Genomic DNA, 21,426 nt, shown 5'->3' with positions numbered 1-21,426 from the left:
TATAATATTCTGTTCACTTTGTATACGTTCAAAATTTTCCTTAATAAAAAGTTTCTTAACTGATGTGTAAAAATAACAATGTAAATTTCTTTAAAAATAACAAAGTAAACTAACTTTCCTAACATTCATTTTTGTTTTTTGACAAAGGAAACAGAAACTTAAATATTAAAAAGACCAGAGAACTTGCTACCTTCACCATTCTTTTGCAATGTTATATGAAAACAGAGACATGACAGAAAACAGGGTGTGTGGCAAAAATGAAGAATACTTCATCTTAAAAATGTACAAAGAAAATTTCAATCTTCTTAGTTTCAATGTACGAAGAAAATTTCAATCTCCTTAGTCCTAAGATAGATCCTCAGCCTTTGGTTCCTGTGGTTTCCAAGGTTAATGGATGTGACAATTCCTAATAAATAGATGCAATAACCCCTAACACTGTGCTGTCCAATACAGCAGCCACTAGCTATATATGGCCATTTAAATTTTAGTTTTAATGAATTAAATTAAGTTATAAATTCAGTCCTTAGTCTCACAAGTTACATTTCTTGTGTTCAACAGCCACACGTGGCTATTGGCTATCACTGGATAGAGGAGATACAGATCAACATCATCAGTGCAGAAAGTTCTATTAGACAGCACTACCCTAATACATAAAAAAAACACCCACAGGAACCTTTTACATTCCAATTTAGGGTTGTTACACTGTATTTTACTGCAATAAACAAATCCTGAAGAACAGGGGAAACCGACCATAAAAACATCAACCAAGAAATATCATTTATGGGAGTTTAGACTAACTAAAACAGCAGTTAAACTTAACTTTCAGAATCACCAAGCCACAGATGTCGGTCATGGCAACTCCTCAGAGGCAAATTTCCCCATGTGTTAAAATAGATTACCACTATACTGTCAGTTTCCTAAAGTCAGATGCAAAGTTTATGCTGAAATATAAATAAAGCAAATTATCCTTTCAGTCAAGGATCTAATGAAAAGGTATATTTATAATCCATGATATCAAAGAGTTTATGACCCATAGCAAAATACATAGAATAAAACCCCTTTCCGAATGGAGCTTTGAGGCAACAGGCATAATTAAACGGATTATTAACTATATTCTGTTTCATCTAGGAAAAAAACAGTTTAACCAGATGATTTCTATACTTCTAGCTCTAAAATTGTGTGTGCATTTCATCCTGATAGGCATAGATTTCCGTTAATGCCCTTTAACATGAATATGCAATATCAGGAAACAGGTGCACTCTTAATTCAAATATTTTACAATATTTATAGCACTTTAAAAAAATTGAAGGTGAGCAAATTTAAAATGTGAATTCAAATACATTTTCACATTTAGAACCTAAAAAAACAAAAACAAAAACTTCACCTGGTACTGTCTCTTAAAACTATCACTGCAAATGCTTGAAGTGTGAATAACATTCCAAAGATCAAGAATAGAATGCTCTGTGTTAAGAAACTTAAAATCAACTCTTCCCTTGCCAAAAGGACTTGGGCACCCAAAGCTGTTAATCAAAACGGTTTCATTTAAAGCATTTTCAAACCTTAGAAAGGTCACTTAAGAATTTAAGTACATCTTACTTTATCCATATTTAATACTTTTAAATTCACTGTCTTTGCAATCCACTGCCAAAAAAAGGAATTCTCAAGAGAATGAAAACATAGAAATTGAAAACAGACTGTGGGCAAGGTATACAGGAGGGTCACATGGAATCAATCTGAAGGAGAAAGTTACTACTACCGGAGCATCTGGAGTCAAATTAAATCAGGCACTATTTACATATTTCTAGTTGCGTACTGACCTCACATGGCGCTTTCTTATGTTATACATAGGCCTACTTAGGTTTCCATATTTGAATTAGTAAACGGGTTCTATCTTTAACCAAAGTTAAATGTTTCAGAGAATAGAATAACATTCCATACCCCTTTCCCATTGTTCACTAACCCTTACTGATCGTCAAATCACCCCGATAAATCCATCTGTTCCCTCTAGTTGCTTCCAAAGAAAAATTCTAGCCACCAAGGACACCAGATTGTAAAACAGAGTTAAGAGTTCTACCACTAGAAAATACGTTATATTTTGGCAAATTAGTTAAAATCCCTTAAACCGTAACTACGTGAGTTGTAAAAACGAATACACTAATACAAATCTACATCTGAGAGGGAATATGAGTTACATCTAATGAAACAGAACAATCGCCTCAGATTTGTGGTGCGCTCCAAATATAAGGTACCTCTCCCCCATCTCACACTTGCCCTCCCACTTCTTCCCTTTAAGCTTTTAGGGTTTGCTCCCGGGTCCACTTAGTATTCCCCTTATCCTAGTAGTCCATGCTGCCCTTTTACTCTAATCTACCCCCATACTCCAATTTCATACAATTCCACCACCCTCCGTTCCAAGCTGCTACTTCCCTTTGCGCCCTGTAAGGCCCCAGGCAGCCCCTTCACCCTGCTCCCCACATCTCCATCAGTCCCCATTTCCTAACGGCTCCTCCCCTCGGTTCCCCACCCCCTCATCACCAGGTTCATCCTGCCCCTCCAACCGTCTCCCGCCCCCAGGTTCCTTCCTGCCCCTCCAAACACAGCTTCCCCGTCTCAACGCTTCATTTTGTTCCTCCAAACGACTTCCCCAACGCTCTGCTCGCTCCTTTAGTCCCTATTTTCTCCAACACCCAACTGACTACTGCTTTCCATCCATTCTTTTCAATATATACATAAATGCAAGACACCCACAGACACATACCGGAGCCCCCACCCCCACTTCGATCCTCCATCTTTCCCTTTTATACATGCTTCCTTTCTTCCTCCCCCCCCCCCCCCCCCCCCCCCCCCCCCCCCCTCTCCCCCCCCCCCCCTCCTCCCCCCCCCCCCCCCCCCCCCACCTCCTCCGGAAGAGCCTGGTTCCCAGGCCAAGGTCTCTCACCTCATTCGGTCACTTCAGTGGTGCCAACCGCTTCATACAGGAAAAAACAACCAATAATGTCCCCGTGGGCGCTTCCCCTGCGAGTCCGAGCACTTACTGGGCACCCGCCCCACCAGGCACCCCACACATACACACGCACAAACCGAGGTCCTGGGGACAAGGGTTGGGGATAGAGTGAGCGTCCTTACACCGGCCTCAAACACAGCCCACTTCGCTACAGCCCTTCGCCATTTTGGTTTCCCGCGGACTGCCGGTGCATTCTGGGAGAGCGGAGCAACTCCGGTGCCGAATGGCAGCTCTCCAGACCCGCGAGGGGGCGGGGACTGCCCGGCGAGCGCGGAAGGACACCGCGCCCTGCGGCCCCGGCCGAAGCTGAACAAAGAAGGACTCTTTAACTGTGCGGTGAGGCTCAGTTCTTCCGCCGCCGGCGCTAACACAATGGTGAGCGCTGCGGCGCGGCTCGCCGGTGTCCCGCTGCAGACCCTCTCCTGACGGGAAGGGTCGTGTCCAGCCTTCCCTGTGCGTATTCTTTTCCTGAGAAGTAGGACAGTGCTGTCTACATCTTGCCGCGCCGGTTTCCTTTCCGGGGAGAAAACCTTAGATGAAGCACGTTTCTTCTGTCTTCACCCTGAGGCCTGCTCTTCGAATTTCCTTCAGCGAGGAGGAGACCCTGAATGTCAGAATTAACTTGTGTTCGGCGGTTACTGTCCAGCCCCAAATTCCTTCTTATCAGGAACTGCGTATATAGAAGACTTTCGGGCTTTTTTCCCGTGACGATGAAAGGTTTTTCTGTTTCTCTTCTTTGCACATCCTTCCTAATTGTGATGAAACCTGAGAATAATCCTGTGGAAAGTGGTTGATTTTCGGAATACAGAACTTTTTCATCCTGGGGCAGACCCTTAGCCTGCCAGTATCCTGCGCCGACAGGGGTCCCAGGTGACAGACGGAGAGTGCATGCTTGTCGTTTGACTTGTACTTCGAGGCAACCCAGCTCCTCTTAGTAGCCATGTGTGGTCCCTTTGTTTGTAACTTTGTCAAAATATTTTTAAAATCATTTTATATTTTTGTCTCGTATTACATCACAGGGATAGTTAATACCATGTTTCTCTCTCTGAAAAATTACCTCTTGTGGACTAAACTCACTTTGCTCATATTTCCAAAGAGGTTTCCTCAGCCTGTGATCTCAGGATTTGGTAAATAAACGTGTTTTATCCACACCATTCAGTATTTTAAATATTTTAGTCATCGCCCTCCACTGCTTTGCTCCTCCTGGCTCATCGTGCTAATCTCGTTTTGAGTCTGCCTTCTTAACGACAGCCTCACTCTGTCTGCTACTTCTCAAGTTTCACTTTATCTGAATTCTCTTAGACCATAGTTTCTCATAAATTCGTCCTCAGTGCCCTTCACGCTTTTGGTTGAGGAGAGTTTTGACTTAAAAAAACAGATACAGGCCAGAAATGGATAAAGATATGACACGAACAGGTGTGTTCGCTGTGCAGCCCAGCCTAATCATAGAAGCGCAGTTTGGGAGGATGTTTGGTGTAAGTTCTCGTTGTTTCAAGTGATCCTCAAGCCTCAACTTCAACATCTTCAGTGGTTCCGTCCCTCGGAAGCAGTCATTTCAATTTCAGAAACGCAAATAATTAGAAAATTCTTCCTTGTATAGATGTATTATCTGCCTTCCTATAATTTCCACTTGCTGGTCTTTTTGGCCTCTTTAGCCGCAAGAAAGTGTTCTAATCCCTTATGCCTTAGAGAAGTCAGTGATGCCTGTCTCTTAAAAAAAAAAAAAAAAGAAGAAGAAGAAGAAGCTTGTTTTTCTGTGTGAACATACGAGTGTAAAAGTGCAATCATTTAATTTAAGGAAACCAGATGCTCCGAGAATCAAGGGCCCTGAGGGAGTCACAGTAAAATACAAAGAATACCTATAGCTGTGGTCTTAGAAATTTCTGTTAACTAAGCAACATGCAACAGATTGGGACTTTAAGAAGAGGCGAATGTCAGCAATTCCCTCAGGAGTACAAAGTAAAGTAACTCTAGTCAGAGTAAACTGTAGCCTTTATTCTTGTTATTTATTTCCGTGACAGTCACTGGGGTTGTTCACAAAAATGCTGCTTCTCCTCTCTTCCAGACATAGTGAAATTGCACTCTCTTGCACCCTTGACGTTAGGCATTGCCATGTAACTTGCTTTTACTAATAAAATAAGAGGGGAAACGATAAGTCTTGCTTCCTAGGAAAATCTTTAAGAGGCAGATGCTCTTCCCCTCCTCTCTGCTGTGGCGATCATGGAAGCATGTGTGAGAGAGAACATCTGTCATTTTGGGTCCCTAAATGACAATAAGCAGAGACGAGAGTTGTGGAACCACCACCACAATCCAGTTTTAGAGCATTTCTACCACCCCAAAAATATTCATTATGCCCATTTGCAATCAGTCCCTGTTCCCACTCCCAGGCCCAGGCAATAAGCTATCGATCTCTATAGATTTGCCTTTTGTGGCCCTTTCATATAAATAGACTCAGGCAATATGTGGTCTTTCGGTCTAGCTTCTTTCACACAGCACAGTATTTTGGGGTTCATACATGTTGTACGATGTATCAGTAGTTCTTTCCTTTATATTGCTGAATAGTACTCCATTGTATCAATGTACCATATTTTGTTTCCATTCACCAGTTGATGTACATGTGGATTGCTTCCAATTTTTGGCTATTAGGAATAATGCTGCTGTGAACATTTGTGTACAAGTCTTTGTGTAGATATTTTTATTTTTCTTGGGTAGATTCCTAAAATTGGTACTACTGTGTTGTATGATAAATTTATGTTTAACTTTATAAGATACTACAAAACTGTTTTCCAAGGTACAAGCAGTGTGGGAGGGTTCCAGTTTCTCCATATCCACACCAACACTTGTTATTGTCTATGTTTTGATTTTACTCATTCCAGTGGGAGTGAAGTGGTTTCTCACTGTGGTTTCAATTTGTGTTTCCCTAATGGCAAATGATGTTGAGCATCTTTTCATGTGCTTATTAGCCATTCTTATATCTTCTTTGGTGAAGTGTATATTCAAACCTTTTACCCATTTTTTAACTGGGCTGTTTGTCTTCTTATTATCAAGTTATAAGAGGTCTTTATATATCTTGGGTACAAGTCTTTTTTTTTTTTTTTTTTTTTGAGGAAAATTAGTCCTGAGCTAACATCTGCCGCCAATCCTCCTTTTTTTGCTGAGGAAGACTGGCCCTGAGCTAACATCCATGCCCATCTTCCTCTACTTTATATGTGGGATGCCTACCACAGCATGGCTTGCCAAGTGGTGCCATGTCCGCACCCGGGATCTGAACCAGCGAACCCCAGGCCACCGAAGTGGAACATGCGCACTTAACTGCTGTGCCACCAGGCTGCCCCCTGGTACAAGTCTTCATCAGATACATAATTTGCAAATATTTTCTCCCAGTCTATGGCTCATCTTTTCATTCTTTAATGGAGTCTTTTGAAGCACAAAAAGTTTTTTAATTTTTATGAAATCCAATTTATCATTTTTATAATGCCATATGCTTTAAAAAAAAAAAAAGATTGGCACCTGAGCTAACAACTGTTACCAATCTTCTTTTTTGTTTTTTCCTTCTTCTTCTCCCCAAAACCCCCCAGTACATAGTTGTATATTCTAGTTGTGAGTGCCTCTGGTTGTGCTATGTGGGACGCTGCCTCAACATGGCCTAATGAGCGGTGCCATGTCCACACCCAGGATCCTAACCAGTGAAACCCCGGGCCACTGAAGCGGAGCATGCAAACTTAATGACTCAATGGGGCCATGGGGCTGACCGCTAATGCCATATGCTTTTGATGTTATATCTAAGAACTCTGGCTGACCCAAGAGCACCAAGATTTTCTATTATGTTTTCCTCTAAAGTTCTATAGGTTTGGCTCTTCCATTTAAGTCTATGATCCATTTTGAGTCCATTTTTTGTGTACACTGTAAGGTATGGGTCTATATTCATCTTTTTGCATATGGATATTCAATTGGAGAAATAAACTTCTGTTGTGTTTTAAGCCACTGCAATTTGCAGTTGTCTGTCACCCAGCATATTTTAGTCTCCTCTGACTGATACAATCTAGATATCTGCATATGTAAGAACTCAGTAATACCATTGAACTGCCTACAATAATCAGAACCAAAAATGAAAAATATGAAAATTTGAGAACATTCAAAACATTAGGTAATTCTCAAAATTTATCAATGAAAAGTCGCAGAGTATGTAATAAAATACTATATTTATAAACCTACAAGCTCCCACCTTCTGGCTATTACTCTCTTGTGGAAAAGGGCTACAAGGCCTTTAGCATTGTTCATTGTGCAGAGATAGAAATTCAAGGGGCTGGCCACATGGCCAAGTGATTAAGTTCACGCACTCCCCTTCAGTGGCTCAGGGTTTTGCTGGTTTGGACCCTGGGCGAGGACATGGTACTGCTCGTCAGGCCATGCTGAGGTGGCATCCCACATGCCACAACTAGAAGGACCCACAACTAAGATATACAACTATGTACTGGGGGGATTTAGGGAGAAAAAGCAGGAAAAAAAAATTGGCAACAGTTGTTAGCTCAGGTGCCAATCTTAAAGAAAAAAAAAAGAAATGCAAATAATCAGACAAGTCAGGTCAAAGAAAAACATTCTGTGTTCTCATAGAGTTTGCTTTTATTAGTCTGAAAAGGGTAATAAATCTGAAACATCAAAAGAAAAATGAATGTTTCCACAATAATCAAAAGGATTTGTTAAAAATTCCTTTCCTTTTTATCCAAAGCTTAAATGGCCATATATAACATGAACACTGCTTTTAAACCCAGTAATTTGTTGTAAAAGTATATATAGCAAATTTAAACCTCTTGTATAATACATCTTAAAATATAATGTGCCCATTATCAGTTTATTGCTGATCATTTCCAAATTCACCCTTCATTACTTACTTTGTGACAATGGATATGAGCCTTTTAAATACTTTTTCTTCACCAGGTGGCAGAATGTTAAGTTTTGTCAGAGGAGGGTGCTGGAGGGACCATGCTTTATAAAGTAGTTTTCCTTCCTGGTTCCAAAGTGCACTGTCAGCAGCCTCCTGCAGTGTGCACGGATTCTCCAGAGCTTGGATCCTGTAGCACATGCACCTTCCCCAGTCTTTTCAAAGCATCTCCTTACGCCAACCCCAGAAGACAGCATGTGCTGTCATCAAGTGACATTAATGCCATCTTGGCAGTCAAAAATTTAAAGTGAGTGATTGAGAAGTGTGTGTGCAGTCAAAACAAATCACTCAAGAGTCACAAGAGCTAGGTTCCAATTCCCATCTCTGCATACCCTGCTTATGACACAAGGTTTTGCAGATTAAGTCACCAAAATTTAATTTTGGGGAGAAGGAGGTGAGAGAGAGAGAATTATCCAGTAGAAAGAAAGATAAACCTTCTTATCTGTTTCACACAGCTAGTTTGTCGAGTGAGCATTTAAAGATGTGGACAAGGTAAGACAGACAGCATGAAGTGAGAAGACAGCATGGGTAGCAGAAGCAGGAGCCCTGAAGGACAGATTACCCCAGTTGCTGGCCAGCCTCTGTCACTTCATTAACTGAATGATCTTGGGCAAGTTTCCTAAACTCTCACAGCCTGAGCTACTTTGTGGGCTCAATGGGGAGGATAAGAATATCAACATTAAAGCTTTATCATATGGACTAAATGAAATAATATGTGTAAGAGTACTTTATTTTTTCTCTTACAGCAGTTATTGCATGTCTGACTTCCCTGATTCAACTGCAAGCTCCTTGAGGGTAGGAGTTCTTCTTTATATCCTTGTTCCTGGAAACATATCTGGACCACAGAGCAGCCCTTATATAAGTAAATTTTAAAATGGATATTCATTTATTTAACAATATTAAATATGTTCTGTACATGAAGAACTGTGCTGTATACTGTTCAGGACAGGATATGAGCATTAATAATACATATCCACAAAGTAGAGTCTGGAGACAATGATATTAATAAGTAATTAAGATACAATACAAATATATAGAGGTGTGAAAGGGTGTAATGTATCCCAGGAATGAGAATAAATTTAGTGTAACCTAGTGTGAAGGATAGAAACAAGGACAGAAAGGTTATTGGGTCTTGTTATGAAAGATTTCATATGACAAGTGGTATCAGTCAACACGTTTTTTGATTGCAAGGGTCATGACTGCAACCTGAACAAACCTTGGAAGCGCAGAAACCCTTCTGAAAAAAGAAATAGAGACTAGAAAGATACAAGGATTCTCCATATCTCTCTCCTTCCCCTGCCCTCTTGTTTCTGCTCCTCTCTGAACAGCATTTTCTTTCCCTCCTTTTGCAGATGGCCTTCTCTATTTATCGGGAAACCTTTCAGCAAGGTTACCTTTTACTATAGGAACCAGTTAAGAAAGGGGATTTTTTCCCCTCTTCCTCCTTCTCCCATCCCCACTCACCACCCTTAGAGTTCTAGTGAAAAAAAAAAAGAATCCAAGGGAAGTATTCTGATGGGCTAGGCTTGGGTCATATGCCCAACCTGGATCAAATCTTATAGCCAAGAGGATGAGCTACTTTGTTCAACAAAAATTGGATCAATGCCCATCACTGTAGCCGAAGAAGTGGAGTCTTTTATTAGCTGCCACCACAAGAAGCACATAATTGGAGTTGGAGAGAAGGTGTTTCCCCAAACAACGAGGTGCTATTCTGGGCCGCCAAAATACTTTGAGTCTACTAACATGCAATGAAGTTTGAACTTCCCTAATAATAATAATAATAACAATAATGTTTATTGAATGTTTACCCTCTGCCAAGTTGTGTGAAAAGTGCTTTATGTTATTTCATCTTTCCAACAACCCTATGAAGAAGATATTATTAATTCCTCTTTTATGGACGAAGCAACTGAGACACAGAGGAGATAAGCAAATTGTCCAGGGTTACACAACAGTAAGCACAGATTTTAATCTAGTTTTATTTGACTCTGGAGACCACTCTTTAACCACTATCCTACATAGAAGTAGGGTAACTATCAGAGGCTTTAAAATAAATCCATCCTTTAAAAATATCTCTCGGGTAGTGATGTGGAAATTAGATTCAAGAGGAGAAATACTGCAAATAAAGAGGCCACTGCAACTGTCCAGGTGAGTAATGGGTGAAAGCTTGAACAGAGAGGAAAGAAGAGACTCCAAAGATAGTTAGAAGGAGATATCAACAAAACTTGGTAGTCACTGGAAGAGATAGGTGAAAGAGTGAATTGATTTAAGGATAATAGTTAAGGTTCGTGTCTTGAGTAAGATGAGAGGTGATGACTGTGTTTCTTTGTTCCTTCTTGCCTCTTTCCTTTCTTTCATCCCTGCTTCATTTTAACAAAGACTAGAAGTGACTGGTATTGAAGTTAACCAAGACAGCAAATAAAAGATGTGGAACAATTTGAAGGGAAAAACTAATAAAATAAGTTCTGAGCAAGTTGAGTCTAAAGTGCCCATGGAATATTAAAATGAGTATGTCCACTAGGCAGCTGGAAATGCATCTGGAGGTCAAGAAAGGAGAGGGCTGGTATTAGATGGAAAACTACACACCTAATCAAGCCTTGGGACTCAATCCATTTTGCTTCACTCGTGTTCTTCCTTGTCTTTCCTATGCCAGAGACAAAGGCTTGGCACAAATAGTAATTATAACTGAAGCAGAATATATTTAATTACATAATTTTAGGTATCAAATTTAATTTCACAAAATTTACACATCAAACTGGAGTATTTGAAAGATTGCTGACAAAGGAAGACAGAAGTGAATAAATAGGATCCATTTATAGATATCATTTTGCCATTATTACCAGTTAAGAATTAATGTAGTTATTGGTTGTCTCTATGAGGTAAGATTTTTTTTGTTCTTCACGTTTCTATTTCCTAATTTTTCTCTCTTTCTTGTAATATTTAGAAGGTTATTTAAAACTCATACTGGGGTTGGCCCAGTGACACAATGGTTGAGTTTGCATGCTCTGCTTCGGTGCCCCAGGGTTCACAGGTTCGGATCCTGGGCGCAGACATCCAGACCGCTTATCAAGCCATGCTGTGGCAGACGTCCCACATAAAAAGTAGAGGAAGATGGGCACAGATGTTAGCTCCGGGCCAATCTTCCTCAGCAAAAAGAGGAGGATTGGTGGCGGATGTTAGCTCAGAACTAATCTTCCTTTAAAAAAAAAAATACAGTGCAGTGATATAGGTTTCTGGTCATGTGACCCATGAGAACATTTAGAAGCTGTCAGCTAGGAGCAATCGAAAACTCCCAGGCTGTCAAAACATGGGCTCTTTGGGGAGCTCTCCAGGGTACTGGACAGCCTCGCCTGAAATTCTGATCGGTGAATCAGATCCTTGTGTCTCTCTTCTAACCTATTTGCCCTTGATCTACCTGAATCCTGCCCTTCTGACCAGCTAACTGTTTCAACTATCTCTTAACTGGCAACTTAGTTCTCTGGATGAGTTCCCAAGGGGCTTTAACTGTTAATTTTATACTGATGCCTTCAAAATCTATAAAGCCAGTAATTTTCTTCCCACCTAAACTTGTCTGTTCCACTTCTACTACCATTAGACTTCATTAATTTATTTAATAAATACTATTCATGTAAACAGAAATGTACAATGCAAAACTATAAAACTTCCAGAAGATAACAGGAGAAAAATTTGTGACTTGGGTTTGGCAATTCGTTTTTAGATGCAACACCAAAATCATGCTCCATGAATTAAAAAATTGACAAGCTGAGCTTTATGAGAATTAATTTTGCTCTGCAAAGGACACCATTAAGAGAATGAAAAGAAAGCCAAGGACTTGGAGAAAATATTTGCAACACAACTATCTGGACTTATATCCAAAATATACAAAGAACTCTTAAAGCTCAACAATAAAAAAACAAAGAACCTGATTAAAAATGGACAAAAGACCTAAACAGACACCTCACCAAAGAACATATACAGATGGCAAATAAAACATATGAAAAGATGCTCAAATCATACATCTTTAGGGAACTGCTTATTAATACAATGAGATACTACTACACACCTATTAGAATGGCTAAAATCCAAAATACTGACAACACCAAATGCTGAGGAAGATGTAGAGAAACACGAACTCTCATCATTGCTGGAGAATGGTACAGATACTTTGGAAGACGGTTTGGCAGTTTCTTGCTAGATATAGTCTTACCATCGGATTCAGCAATCATACTCTTAGGTATTTACCCAAATAAATATGTCCCCACAAAAACTTGCACATGGACGTTTATATAAGTTGTACATATTCGTAGCTGAACTAGAAACAACCAACACGTCCTTCAATAGGTGAATGGACAAACTGTGGTACATCAAAACAGTGGAGTATTATTCAATGATAAAAAGAAATGAGCTATGAAGCCATGAAAAAACATGCAGGAAACTTAAATGCATATTGCTAAGTGAAAGAAACCAGTCTGAAAAGGCTACATACTGTATGAGTTCAACAATATGACATTCTGGAAAAGACAAAATTATCAAGACAGTAAAAAGATCAGTAGTTGCCAGGGGTTAGGGAGGAGAGAGAGAGATGAATGAAACAGGAGGAGCACATGGGATTTTTAGGGTGGTGAAATTGTACTATATGATACTATAATGGTGGATCATGACATTTTGCATCTTTCAAAACTCATAGAACTGTACAGCACAAGGAATGAAACAATGTAATCTATGCAATACAGTTAATAATAACATTTCAATATTGGTTCATTAATTGTAACAAAGGTACCACACTAACAAATGTGCCACACTAAAGCAACATAGTAGGGGATACTGGGGGGAGGAAGAGGAGAATTAAATGATAACCCTCTGTACTATCTGTTCAATTTTTCTGCAAACCTAAAACTGTTCTAAAAATTAAAATCTATTAATAAAAATATTATTGAGTGTCTATTATATGTCAGCCATTGTACTAGGAACTGGGATTACTGGCCCTCCTGGTGTTCACAATGGGTGCAGGGAGGTAGGGGGGGCCAGGCACTAATGAAATAGTGACACAGATGAGTGCGTAATTACACACTGCTGTGAATGAAAGCTTCATACAGTTATGAGAGCTTATACCTAGTCTAGAGGGTTAAAGAAGTCTTCCCTAAGGAAAAGATATTAGAACTGTGATGGCAAAGACAAATAGGAGTTAACTAGGTGTGTGTGTCAGAGTTGGGGGGGCAGTGTTAGGAGGGAGAGCATTAATGACAAAGGATAAGTAAGGCCCTGTAGTGAGATGCAATGTGTACACAACTGAAGGAAGGCACATGTGTCTGGAGCACAGAAAGCAAAGAAAGGAGTGCACAAGCTGAGGCTAAAGAAGCTTATGGGGCTACACTACAGAGGACCCTGTGGGCCATAAAAAAAAGGTTCACATTCTTAATCTAAAATCAGTGGGAATACCTTGAAGGATTTTAAGCACAGTGTTGACATGATTACACTTGAAAAGGATCTCTCTGGCTAACTTGGAGAAAAGACTGCAGGATTTCTAAATCTCAGCACTATTGACATTTTAAAATGGATACTTCTTTATTGTAGGAAGCTGTCCTGTGCATTATAGGATGTTTAGCAGCATCCCTGGCATTTCCACAGTGGATCAGTAGTACCCACCCCTCAAGTTGAGACAACCAGTCTCCAGACATTGCCAAATGTCCCCAAGGGTGAAAATCATCCTTAGTTGAGAATCACTGAATTAAAAGAAGAGCAAGAGAGGATAATGGGGATCATTTGGTGGTTTTTACAGTAGCCCAGGTAGAGATTATGGTAGCTTAGATTTCAGGAGGCAGAAAAAGAAGGAAGTAGACTGATTAGGGAGATGTTTAGGAAGTGAAGTCAACAATTTAAGGTGCTAGATTGAAATGGGAAGAGGAAGTGGGAGGAATTCAAGAAATAAATGCTTCTGGCCTAAGCATCTATGTGAGTGGTAGTACCATGAGGTAGGAATGCCAGGAAGATCTTAGATTTTGAGCCAGTGTAAAAATTGATTAAAACTTTTGGAGATGTTGGGAGATGTGAGTATAATTTTGCATGTAGGAGGAAATCATTAGTAATTGTAAACTCATAAGTAAATCATTAGAGACCAAAGGGCAGACTGTGGTGGTCAGTTACATTGGAGGCCCCCAATGAACCACGCCCCTGTGTAGTTCCTCTGCTCAAACCTGGGCTAGCTTTGTGACTGTTAACTAATACAATGTGGCAGAAGTGACATTCTGGGACTTCTGACCACAAGTATTCCTGGCAGCTCCCACATTTGTGCTCTAAGGGAAACCAGTGCCCACTTAAGAAGTCTAGGTACCCTGAAACTATCAGGTTGTGAGAAGCCCAACCTTGTTACTTAAGAGAGGCCACATGGAAGATAAGTGAGGCCCCTTGCCAACAGTCCCAGCTGAGCTTCCAGTTGACAGTGCCAACTTGCCAAGCATATTAGTGAGGCCATCTTGGAACTGCATCCTCTGGCTCCAGTAAAGCCACCCTAGCCAATGAGCTGTCCCCATCAAGCCCTGACCAAATGGGAGAATTATGGGTGATTGTTGTTGTTTAAACGGGTAAGTTTTGAGATGTTTTATTAAATAGCAATAGATAACTGAAACATTTAGCCTCTCTAAGGCTGAGTCATCTACTGTACATTAGAAATAATAATAATAGCTACCTCATTTTGTTGTAAGGATAAGTTAAATAACGCCTGGCACTAGAAGTACTCAAATATTGCTATTATTGTTCTGATAAGTGCCAAAGAAGTGCTTGATGGTTGATAATTTTATGGAAGAGCATTGATTAATATTGTTAATATTAGCAGAGCAATTGTCACCTTCTCTGACCCTCCTATGTTGAACAGAGCCTCTCAGTCACTCTGCTCCTTTTTTTGCTTTGTAGCACTAATCATCACTTGAAAATATATTTTTTATTATCTTCCTCCCTCACTAGAATATAAACTCCATGAAAGTCAAGACTTTCTTTATTTTATTCATTATGCCTTGTCACATAAATAATCAATATTTGTTGAATGAGTAAGTGAATGAATGTTGTTACTCATAAATGTTCATTTTTCACTAAGGAAACAATGGAAAAATTTCTGTATTTTACCTAGGGCTTAAACCTTTTCAGTTATCAGTTCTCAGCACAGCATGTTTGATTGTTTGGTTGGACAGTAAAACTACTTTGCTCTCTTATAAGGAAATCTTAGAGTACAAACAATATAAAAAGTAGGCAGACTATAGTTACAGAGCAACTGAAATTCCACCAGGTTAAACTTATTTAATTCATTAAGCTTTATAAGCTAATTCTTTAGCTTTTATTCCCTTGGCTAGTTCATACTATGTCCCAGATCTTTAAGATATTCAGTTGGCTTTAAACTACCCTTTATTTCAGCCTAAAGCTCTCTTGGGCACAACCACCCTATCATGGAATCAGTATTTTCTTCAGCTGAATTTTAGCCAAGATACTTTATTAAGAACACTTCTTCCTGAGCACACATAAATTTAGATCGTAAAATGCTTCTCTTCCACTCTTCTGCTTTCAAAACTTTCTAAAGTTTACCTCTTGTAGATTTGATCAGCATAATCTGAAATCTGATCTAATCTCTTTAAAAGTTTCTCCGTTTCTTTTCCTCATTTTACCTGTGGTGATTTACATGTCTAGAATTCTAGGGATGGGCTTGTCAGTCACCTGCCTATGCAAACGTTGGGGAAGAGGTACTGTCATCCCGTGAGCCTACAAGACCTGTCTTTGACCAAGGCAGGTGGTGTAGGTCCTCATGTACTTACTGGAGGGTATTATGATGCATACAGGACCACCACAGATCTCTGCAGACTGTATTCAGGATATTAAATGGACTGTGGCAACCTGCTTTAAGAGCTGCATTGTTTGTGTGCTGGCCTTTTGGCCTTCAGAAGATCTCACTGGATTACTATGGGTTTTGGTCACGGGTTATATGGAATAAGCTGCTGTTCATGCTGAATAGTTACTTGCACATCATATGCCAAAAATAGCTCAAAATTAATCAAAAACTTAAATGTAAGAGCTAAAACTATAAAACTTTTAGAAGAAAACATACCTGTGACCTTGGATTAGACAATGGTTTCTTAGTTATGACACCAACAGCACAAGCAAAGAAAAAACAGAGAAATTGGACTACATCAAAATGAAAACAATTGCACTTCAAAGGACACTGTCAAGAAAGTGAAAAGACCATCCATAGAATGAGAGAAAATATTGCAAATCGCATATCTGTTAAAGACTTTTTATCCAAAATATATAAAGAACTCATACAAAGACAAACCAGTTAAAAATGGGCAAAGCATCTGAGTAGAAATTTCTCCAAAGAAAATCTATGAATGGCCAATAAACACATTGAAAGATGCTCAACATCATTAGCCATCAGACCCCCTTGTTTCATCTGGAGACAACTCTGAAGTGTCATCCTAACTTCAGAGCTCCCCATGGAGTCAGCAGAGACCTCGTGGCTACATTGCAGCTAAATTCTCTCTCTGCCCAGTCTTCCTTTCTTCCCTTCCCCCAGGTTGTTGATTTCAAGAGACTCCATAGTAAATTTTCTGCATGCGAATTTCCATCTCAGAGTCTACTCCCCAGGGAACCCAACCTGTGACAAACTCCCTGCCTTTAGCAAAAGCTCAGGTACCTACTAGGCATAGTTGTACCCAGAGAGGTATTCCAGGCCAGAAAATAGATTATGATAACTACAGGGATAAAAAGATGGCCAAACCAAGGACTCTGGCTCAGTGAGTTTCTAATTTAAGCCAGAGTCAGAAAATGAATGGTGTTTGTGCCATTGCTCTTCTCCTGTGCCCAGGGCAGGGCTGACCTTGGGAAGAAGGATACTAACCCTTTGGGGCTTCTCTACTATCTCTAGGCTAGCTCTGATCTCACTTTAACTGTAGTTACTAGATTAATGTCTTATTTCAAAGATCCATATATTTCCCACTAGGAGCTTGTTAACATTCATTGAGTTAATATTTATTAAATTGACCATATTTTATCAAATAAATATTTTAGAAATTGTACTGTAGATTTATTGTCTTCATGTGCTATCTTGTCTGCACTAAGGCCTAATTAAAATATTTTACGTAACAAAACAAAGGCTAGGGACAGTGATAGCTTTCGTCACTTTCATTTCTGCAAGATTTTGAAGTTGATAAAGGGACTTTGATCCTAGGGTTCAACACAGATCACTCATTTTTCCCCGATAAAGCCCAGGCCAGCTGAGTTAAGGAATGAGGATAATAAAACTTTCATAAACAGCCTTCCCCTAAGAGGTGGAAGGATGATTTAGGACAGGCTTGGGATAGGATGGGGTTGAGAAAAACCAATGCAACAAGGAATGGCTTTTCCAAGCCCAAGGGGACAGGTAGAGCCTGGCATTTGTCTGTGTTTGTATCCCACGTCAGAGTAAAATGGCAGGAATGTCCAGACAGGAGATGCCTAAAAGACACCTTTGTCATCTTTGATTTCTAACATCTGTATAGTATCTGATGTTTGTTACATGAATGACCGGATAGGAGATGAGAAAGTATGTTCATCCTTCTTGCCATCATACTCCAGAGTCCAGAACAGCATTTCAAAAAAAGTGATCTGAGAATAGAAGAGTCCGTATTTTTACCCTAAAAAACTTCGAGTGCTGGGGCTGGCCCCATGGCCGAGTGGTTAAGTTCACGTGCTCTGCTGCCCACGGCCCAGTGTTTCGTTGGTTAGAATCCTGGGCACGGACATGGCACTGCTCATCAAAACACGCTGAGGCACCGTCCCACATGCCACAACTAGAAGGACCCACAACGAAGAATATACAACTATGTACTGGGGGGCTTTGGGAAGAAAAAGGAAAAAAATAAAATCTTTAAAAAAACTTCGTGTTATTTTCTCTTAAACAACTCAGTCAATTTCATCTGGGCCTTCCTTGATTCCATTATTTATTTCTACAGATGAAGTAAGCAGAATAGGGCAGAATATTTTAGATGTGGATATATCGTAGTTTATTCAAGGGTATGACAGTGTTTTCAATTTAGCTTTCCACTTAATTTGTGGTGATAACCAATTTTTTACTGGGGCGTTGGCTGTAACAGTTTTAGGATTACTATCTTAAAGGAGCAGTTAATAATGACTTGCCATTATCCTCTAAATATATTTTAAATAAATGACACCTTGCATTTATTTATGCTGAAACTCATCTGACATGTTTTTGCCCAACCTCACTGTCTTACAACAGCTTCCTCTAATTTATCCTCATGAATTTGGGTTTTCATGACAAAGAAGAGCTAAGTGTCATCTACATGTCACTCTCCCCCTTTAAGTCTCATTTTCTTCATCTGTGAAATAGGATAATAATACAGTACTCAGGTTTGTTGGAAACATTAAGTAAGAAACCCATGTAAAATACCTAGCATGATGTCTGATATATAGTTTTACGTAGGCATTCAAGGAATATAAATTCCTCTTCCCTCTCTTATTGGGTTCCTTGACAATTGAACACTTCTCCTTTTTTGTTGTTGTTGTTAGAACAGGTCAGAACTCCTTGATGAACTACAGACATATTCAAGGGTTAGTAGAGCCAACTATATGTGTAGAAACATTCAGAATTAAATAATTACAATAATATCGACCTAATAGTTTCAGATCGTATTAGAGTCAGGTCAGTATACATTACAACTAAGGTTAGGAATTAATCAATACAGCAATTTATTGGGATAGTTTCTCTCTCCAACTTTAGATTTTGATTAAACTACTTAACACAAAACATAATAATATTTACGCAAAAATTATAATATTTAGAAATACACAAGACTTGCAAATAAATAACATCAGTTATGTCTAAAAGTAATTCTCTTGTATAATCCATGTGCTTTCCCCTTGCTCTTTTTCTATTTTTAACCTGGTGAGAAGTGTTATGATTATGGAGAAGCTGTTTATCAGCTTTTTAAAAATGAGTTTTCAAACAATCCTTCGTAGGTAGAATTTGATCTTTTGGTACCCATTATGCCATGGCTGCTACTAAAATTTCTAAAAAGTTATAAACTATAAAGAGTTCCCATATTCTCTGCTCATATTTTTAAGGTTGAATCTGTAATCCCAGGAAGTTATGCTTTTAAATTGTTTAGTTTTGTTTTTGAATCTTCAATCCTTAAAAAAATTTTAAACAAGTTATATTATACAACAATTGAAAATAAACAGTAGAATGGAAATGAAAAGGGAAGCCATAAATATTGGGCAACTACCACAGTAGATAAGTTTGGGGGACTCTAGATCTACATAACTTTCTTAAGTTGAACTCTGTGGTCTCAAATGATTTCACTGAGGATTTTTTTGTCTAGTGAATGATGATAATTTCTACCTAAATCTCATTCTTACTTTCCCAGCTTTTACTTGGACTATGTAGCGAACTCAGTGTGAATGATAAGTATATTAGATTTCACAATAATGTGAAAATTATTGGGTTGAATTTCATTTTAGAGCACCAACTGTTGTGGTATTTACTTCTGTTTAAGTCAACTACAGTGTATAATGTCAAAACAATACATTAGAACCATTAGCTCTTAGAGTAAAAATTATCCATGTACAGATGGCAGCAAGAGTGATCACTTAAACTCTATGTGTATAAATACCCTAAGTATGTATTCAGAGTTGTGAATGGGATAAGGATTCCAACAATATTAACCTCCCTTCAACAAGCCATGCAAATAAAGAGAGTGAAACACAATCTCTTCTATACATTTTTCACAGTCTCAACTGCTGTAATATGAGAAATGGTTTCTTAAGGGTAGAAACCCTCAACTGCTTTTAGATCACAAAAATCTATCAGTTTACAGCTAGAGGCTTGTATCCATTCAGAATATTTGGTACTCTTATGAACAATAGTCCCGCTGTTTAAGTTAATAGATTTTGTATCCTTGAGAGTAAAGTGCTTTTAAGTCATGACATGACTTTTGCTGTGGCCTTAATTTTCCTTTTATTTCTAAGGACTTCTGTAAAAGGGTTCCTTTGTTAGTATATAAGATCTTTTCATGTAACGTAAGATTAGATTTTTCCTCTGTATTTTCAAAAAAGCAAAAAAAACTTTTTGGAAAAGCCAATAGTTGTCTCTAACACACATTTTTTCCAATTATAAAGTATCGATGTCATTTCTGGAAAAATATAGAAAAGTATAAAGCATAAAATAAAAATTACTCATAATATACATAGAGATAAACACTATTAACATTTTGGTGTCCACAGTACCATATAAAATACTTATTTTAAAAGCAAGAAACAAATGTGACACCCATGGTTCATTTAAATTGGAAGTAGAAAATACTACAGTGTGATTAGATATATTTGTGAATAATTTCTTTTCTAATACTGTTTTGGAGACAACCAATAAACAGCTCAATGAAACCAGAAATGCAGATAGAAGGGGAAAGATCTGTAATTCCCATTCTCAAGAAAATTTCAAAAATTTAAAAATATTATTAATTATAAAACATCACCACAAAGAAGAATAAGAGATGAATAAACTCTTTACCGAGATGTATCTCTAAAGTGAGGAAGAACATCAAGAAATACAATTTAAAAAACCATAGAATTGTACAACACAGAGAGTGAACCCTATCGTAACCTGTGGACTTTAGTAAATAATAACATATGAATATTGCTTCATCAGTTTTAACAAATGTACCACGCTAGTGCAAGATGCTAATAATAGGGGAAACAGGGATGCAGGGAGGAAGTACATGGGAACTCTGTGTACTTTCTACTCAATTTTTCTGTAAACCTAAAACTGCTCTAAAAAGTAAAGTCCACTAATTTTTTAAAATAAAAAAAGAAATAAAATAATATGAATCTTCAAACCTCAATATTTTTCTAATGGATTTTCTACCTGCATGTTTGCTGATTCCTCTTTCCCTGCTGAGCCCTTAAATAGTAACCATGACATCCTTCCCTTAGTCCTTTTCCTTTCTATTCTCTAGTCGACTTTTCCTAAACTAGTTCATCCACTTTCATGCCTTCATCTGTTACACATCACCTATCACATATTTCCTCCCTTTCTTTCACTAAAAATAGCCACTCTTCCTGTGTTCCCACGTTGGCTATACGTCTACCATTTTCTACCCCACTTCGGCTTTCCATTTCAGGAACATCAGGTGAGTGTGCTACGTTTTTACTTACTGCTCTGCCTAGAATACCCTTGCCCTCCATCTCATCTTTCCATATCTCATTCATCCTTTAAGCAAATATCCTAGGGCAAATATCACTAGTTTTATGATGCCACTCCTGACTCAACCCTTGCATTAAGTTAGCATTTGCTTATTTATAATCACAGTTGGGGCTTTAAAAAAAGAAAAAAAAAAAAAACACACAGTCTGGTTTATGTTGTCACTATTGTATATTTTGCTTACTTCTCTCACTACTCTGACTTCCTGGGAGGTGGGAAATATGTATTATTGGGCTTTGCATTGCCCTG

The 21,426-nt window shown here is 38.7% G+C and overlaps 1 protein-coding gene across 2 annotated transcripts in view; it reads right to left on the bottom strand.

The window, feature by feature from the left end:
- Positions 1–3,208, bottom strand: part of MTF2 (metal response element binding transcription factor 2) — a 70,078-nt gene extending 66,870 nt beyond the window's left edge. For both annotated transcript variants that reach the window (XM_046645760.1, XM_046645759.1), the window contains exon 1: positions 2,939–3,208. Coding sequence is in view for 1 of the 2 variants with exons in the window: in XM_046645759.1 (XP_046501715.1) it covers positions 2,939–2,943 (5 nt within the window). In the remaining variant the exon portion in view is untranslated. The remainder of the gene's footprint in view (positions 1–2,938) is intronic.
- Between the last annotated feature and the right edge of the window lie 18,218 nt (positions 3,209–21,426).

This window comes from Equus quagga, chromosome 18, assembly GCF_021613505.1.
Source record: "Equus quagga isolate Etosha38 chromosome 18, UCLA_HA_Equagga_1.0, whole genome shotgun sequence".
Classification (NCBI taxonomy): Eukaryota; Metazoa; Chordata; class Mammalia; order Perissodactyla; family Equidae; genus Equus; species Equus quagga.
The sequence above is the reverse complement of the archived record's forward strand: the minus strand, read 5'-3'. Positions and strand labels throughout refer to the sequence as shown.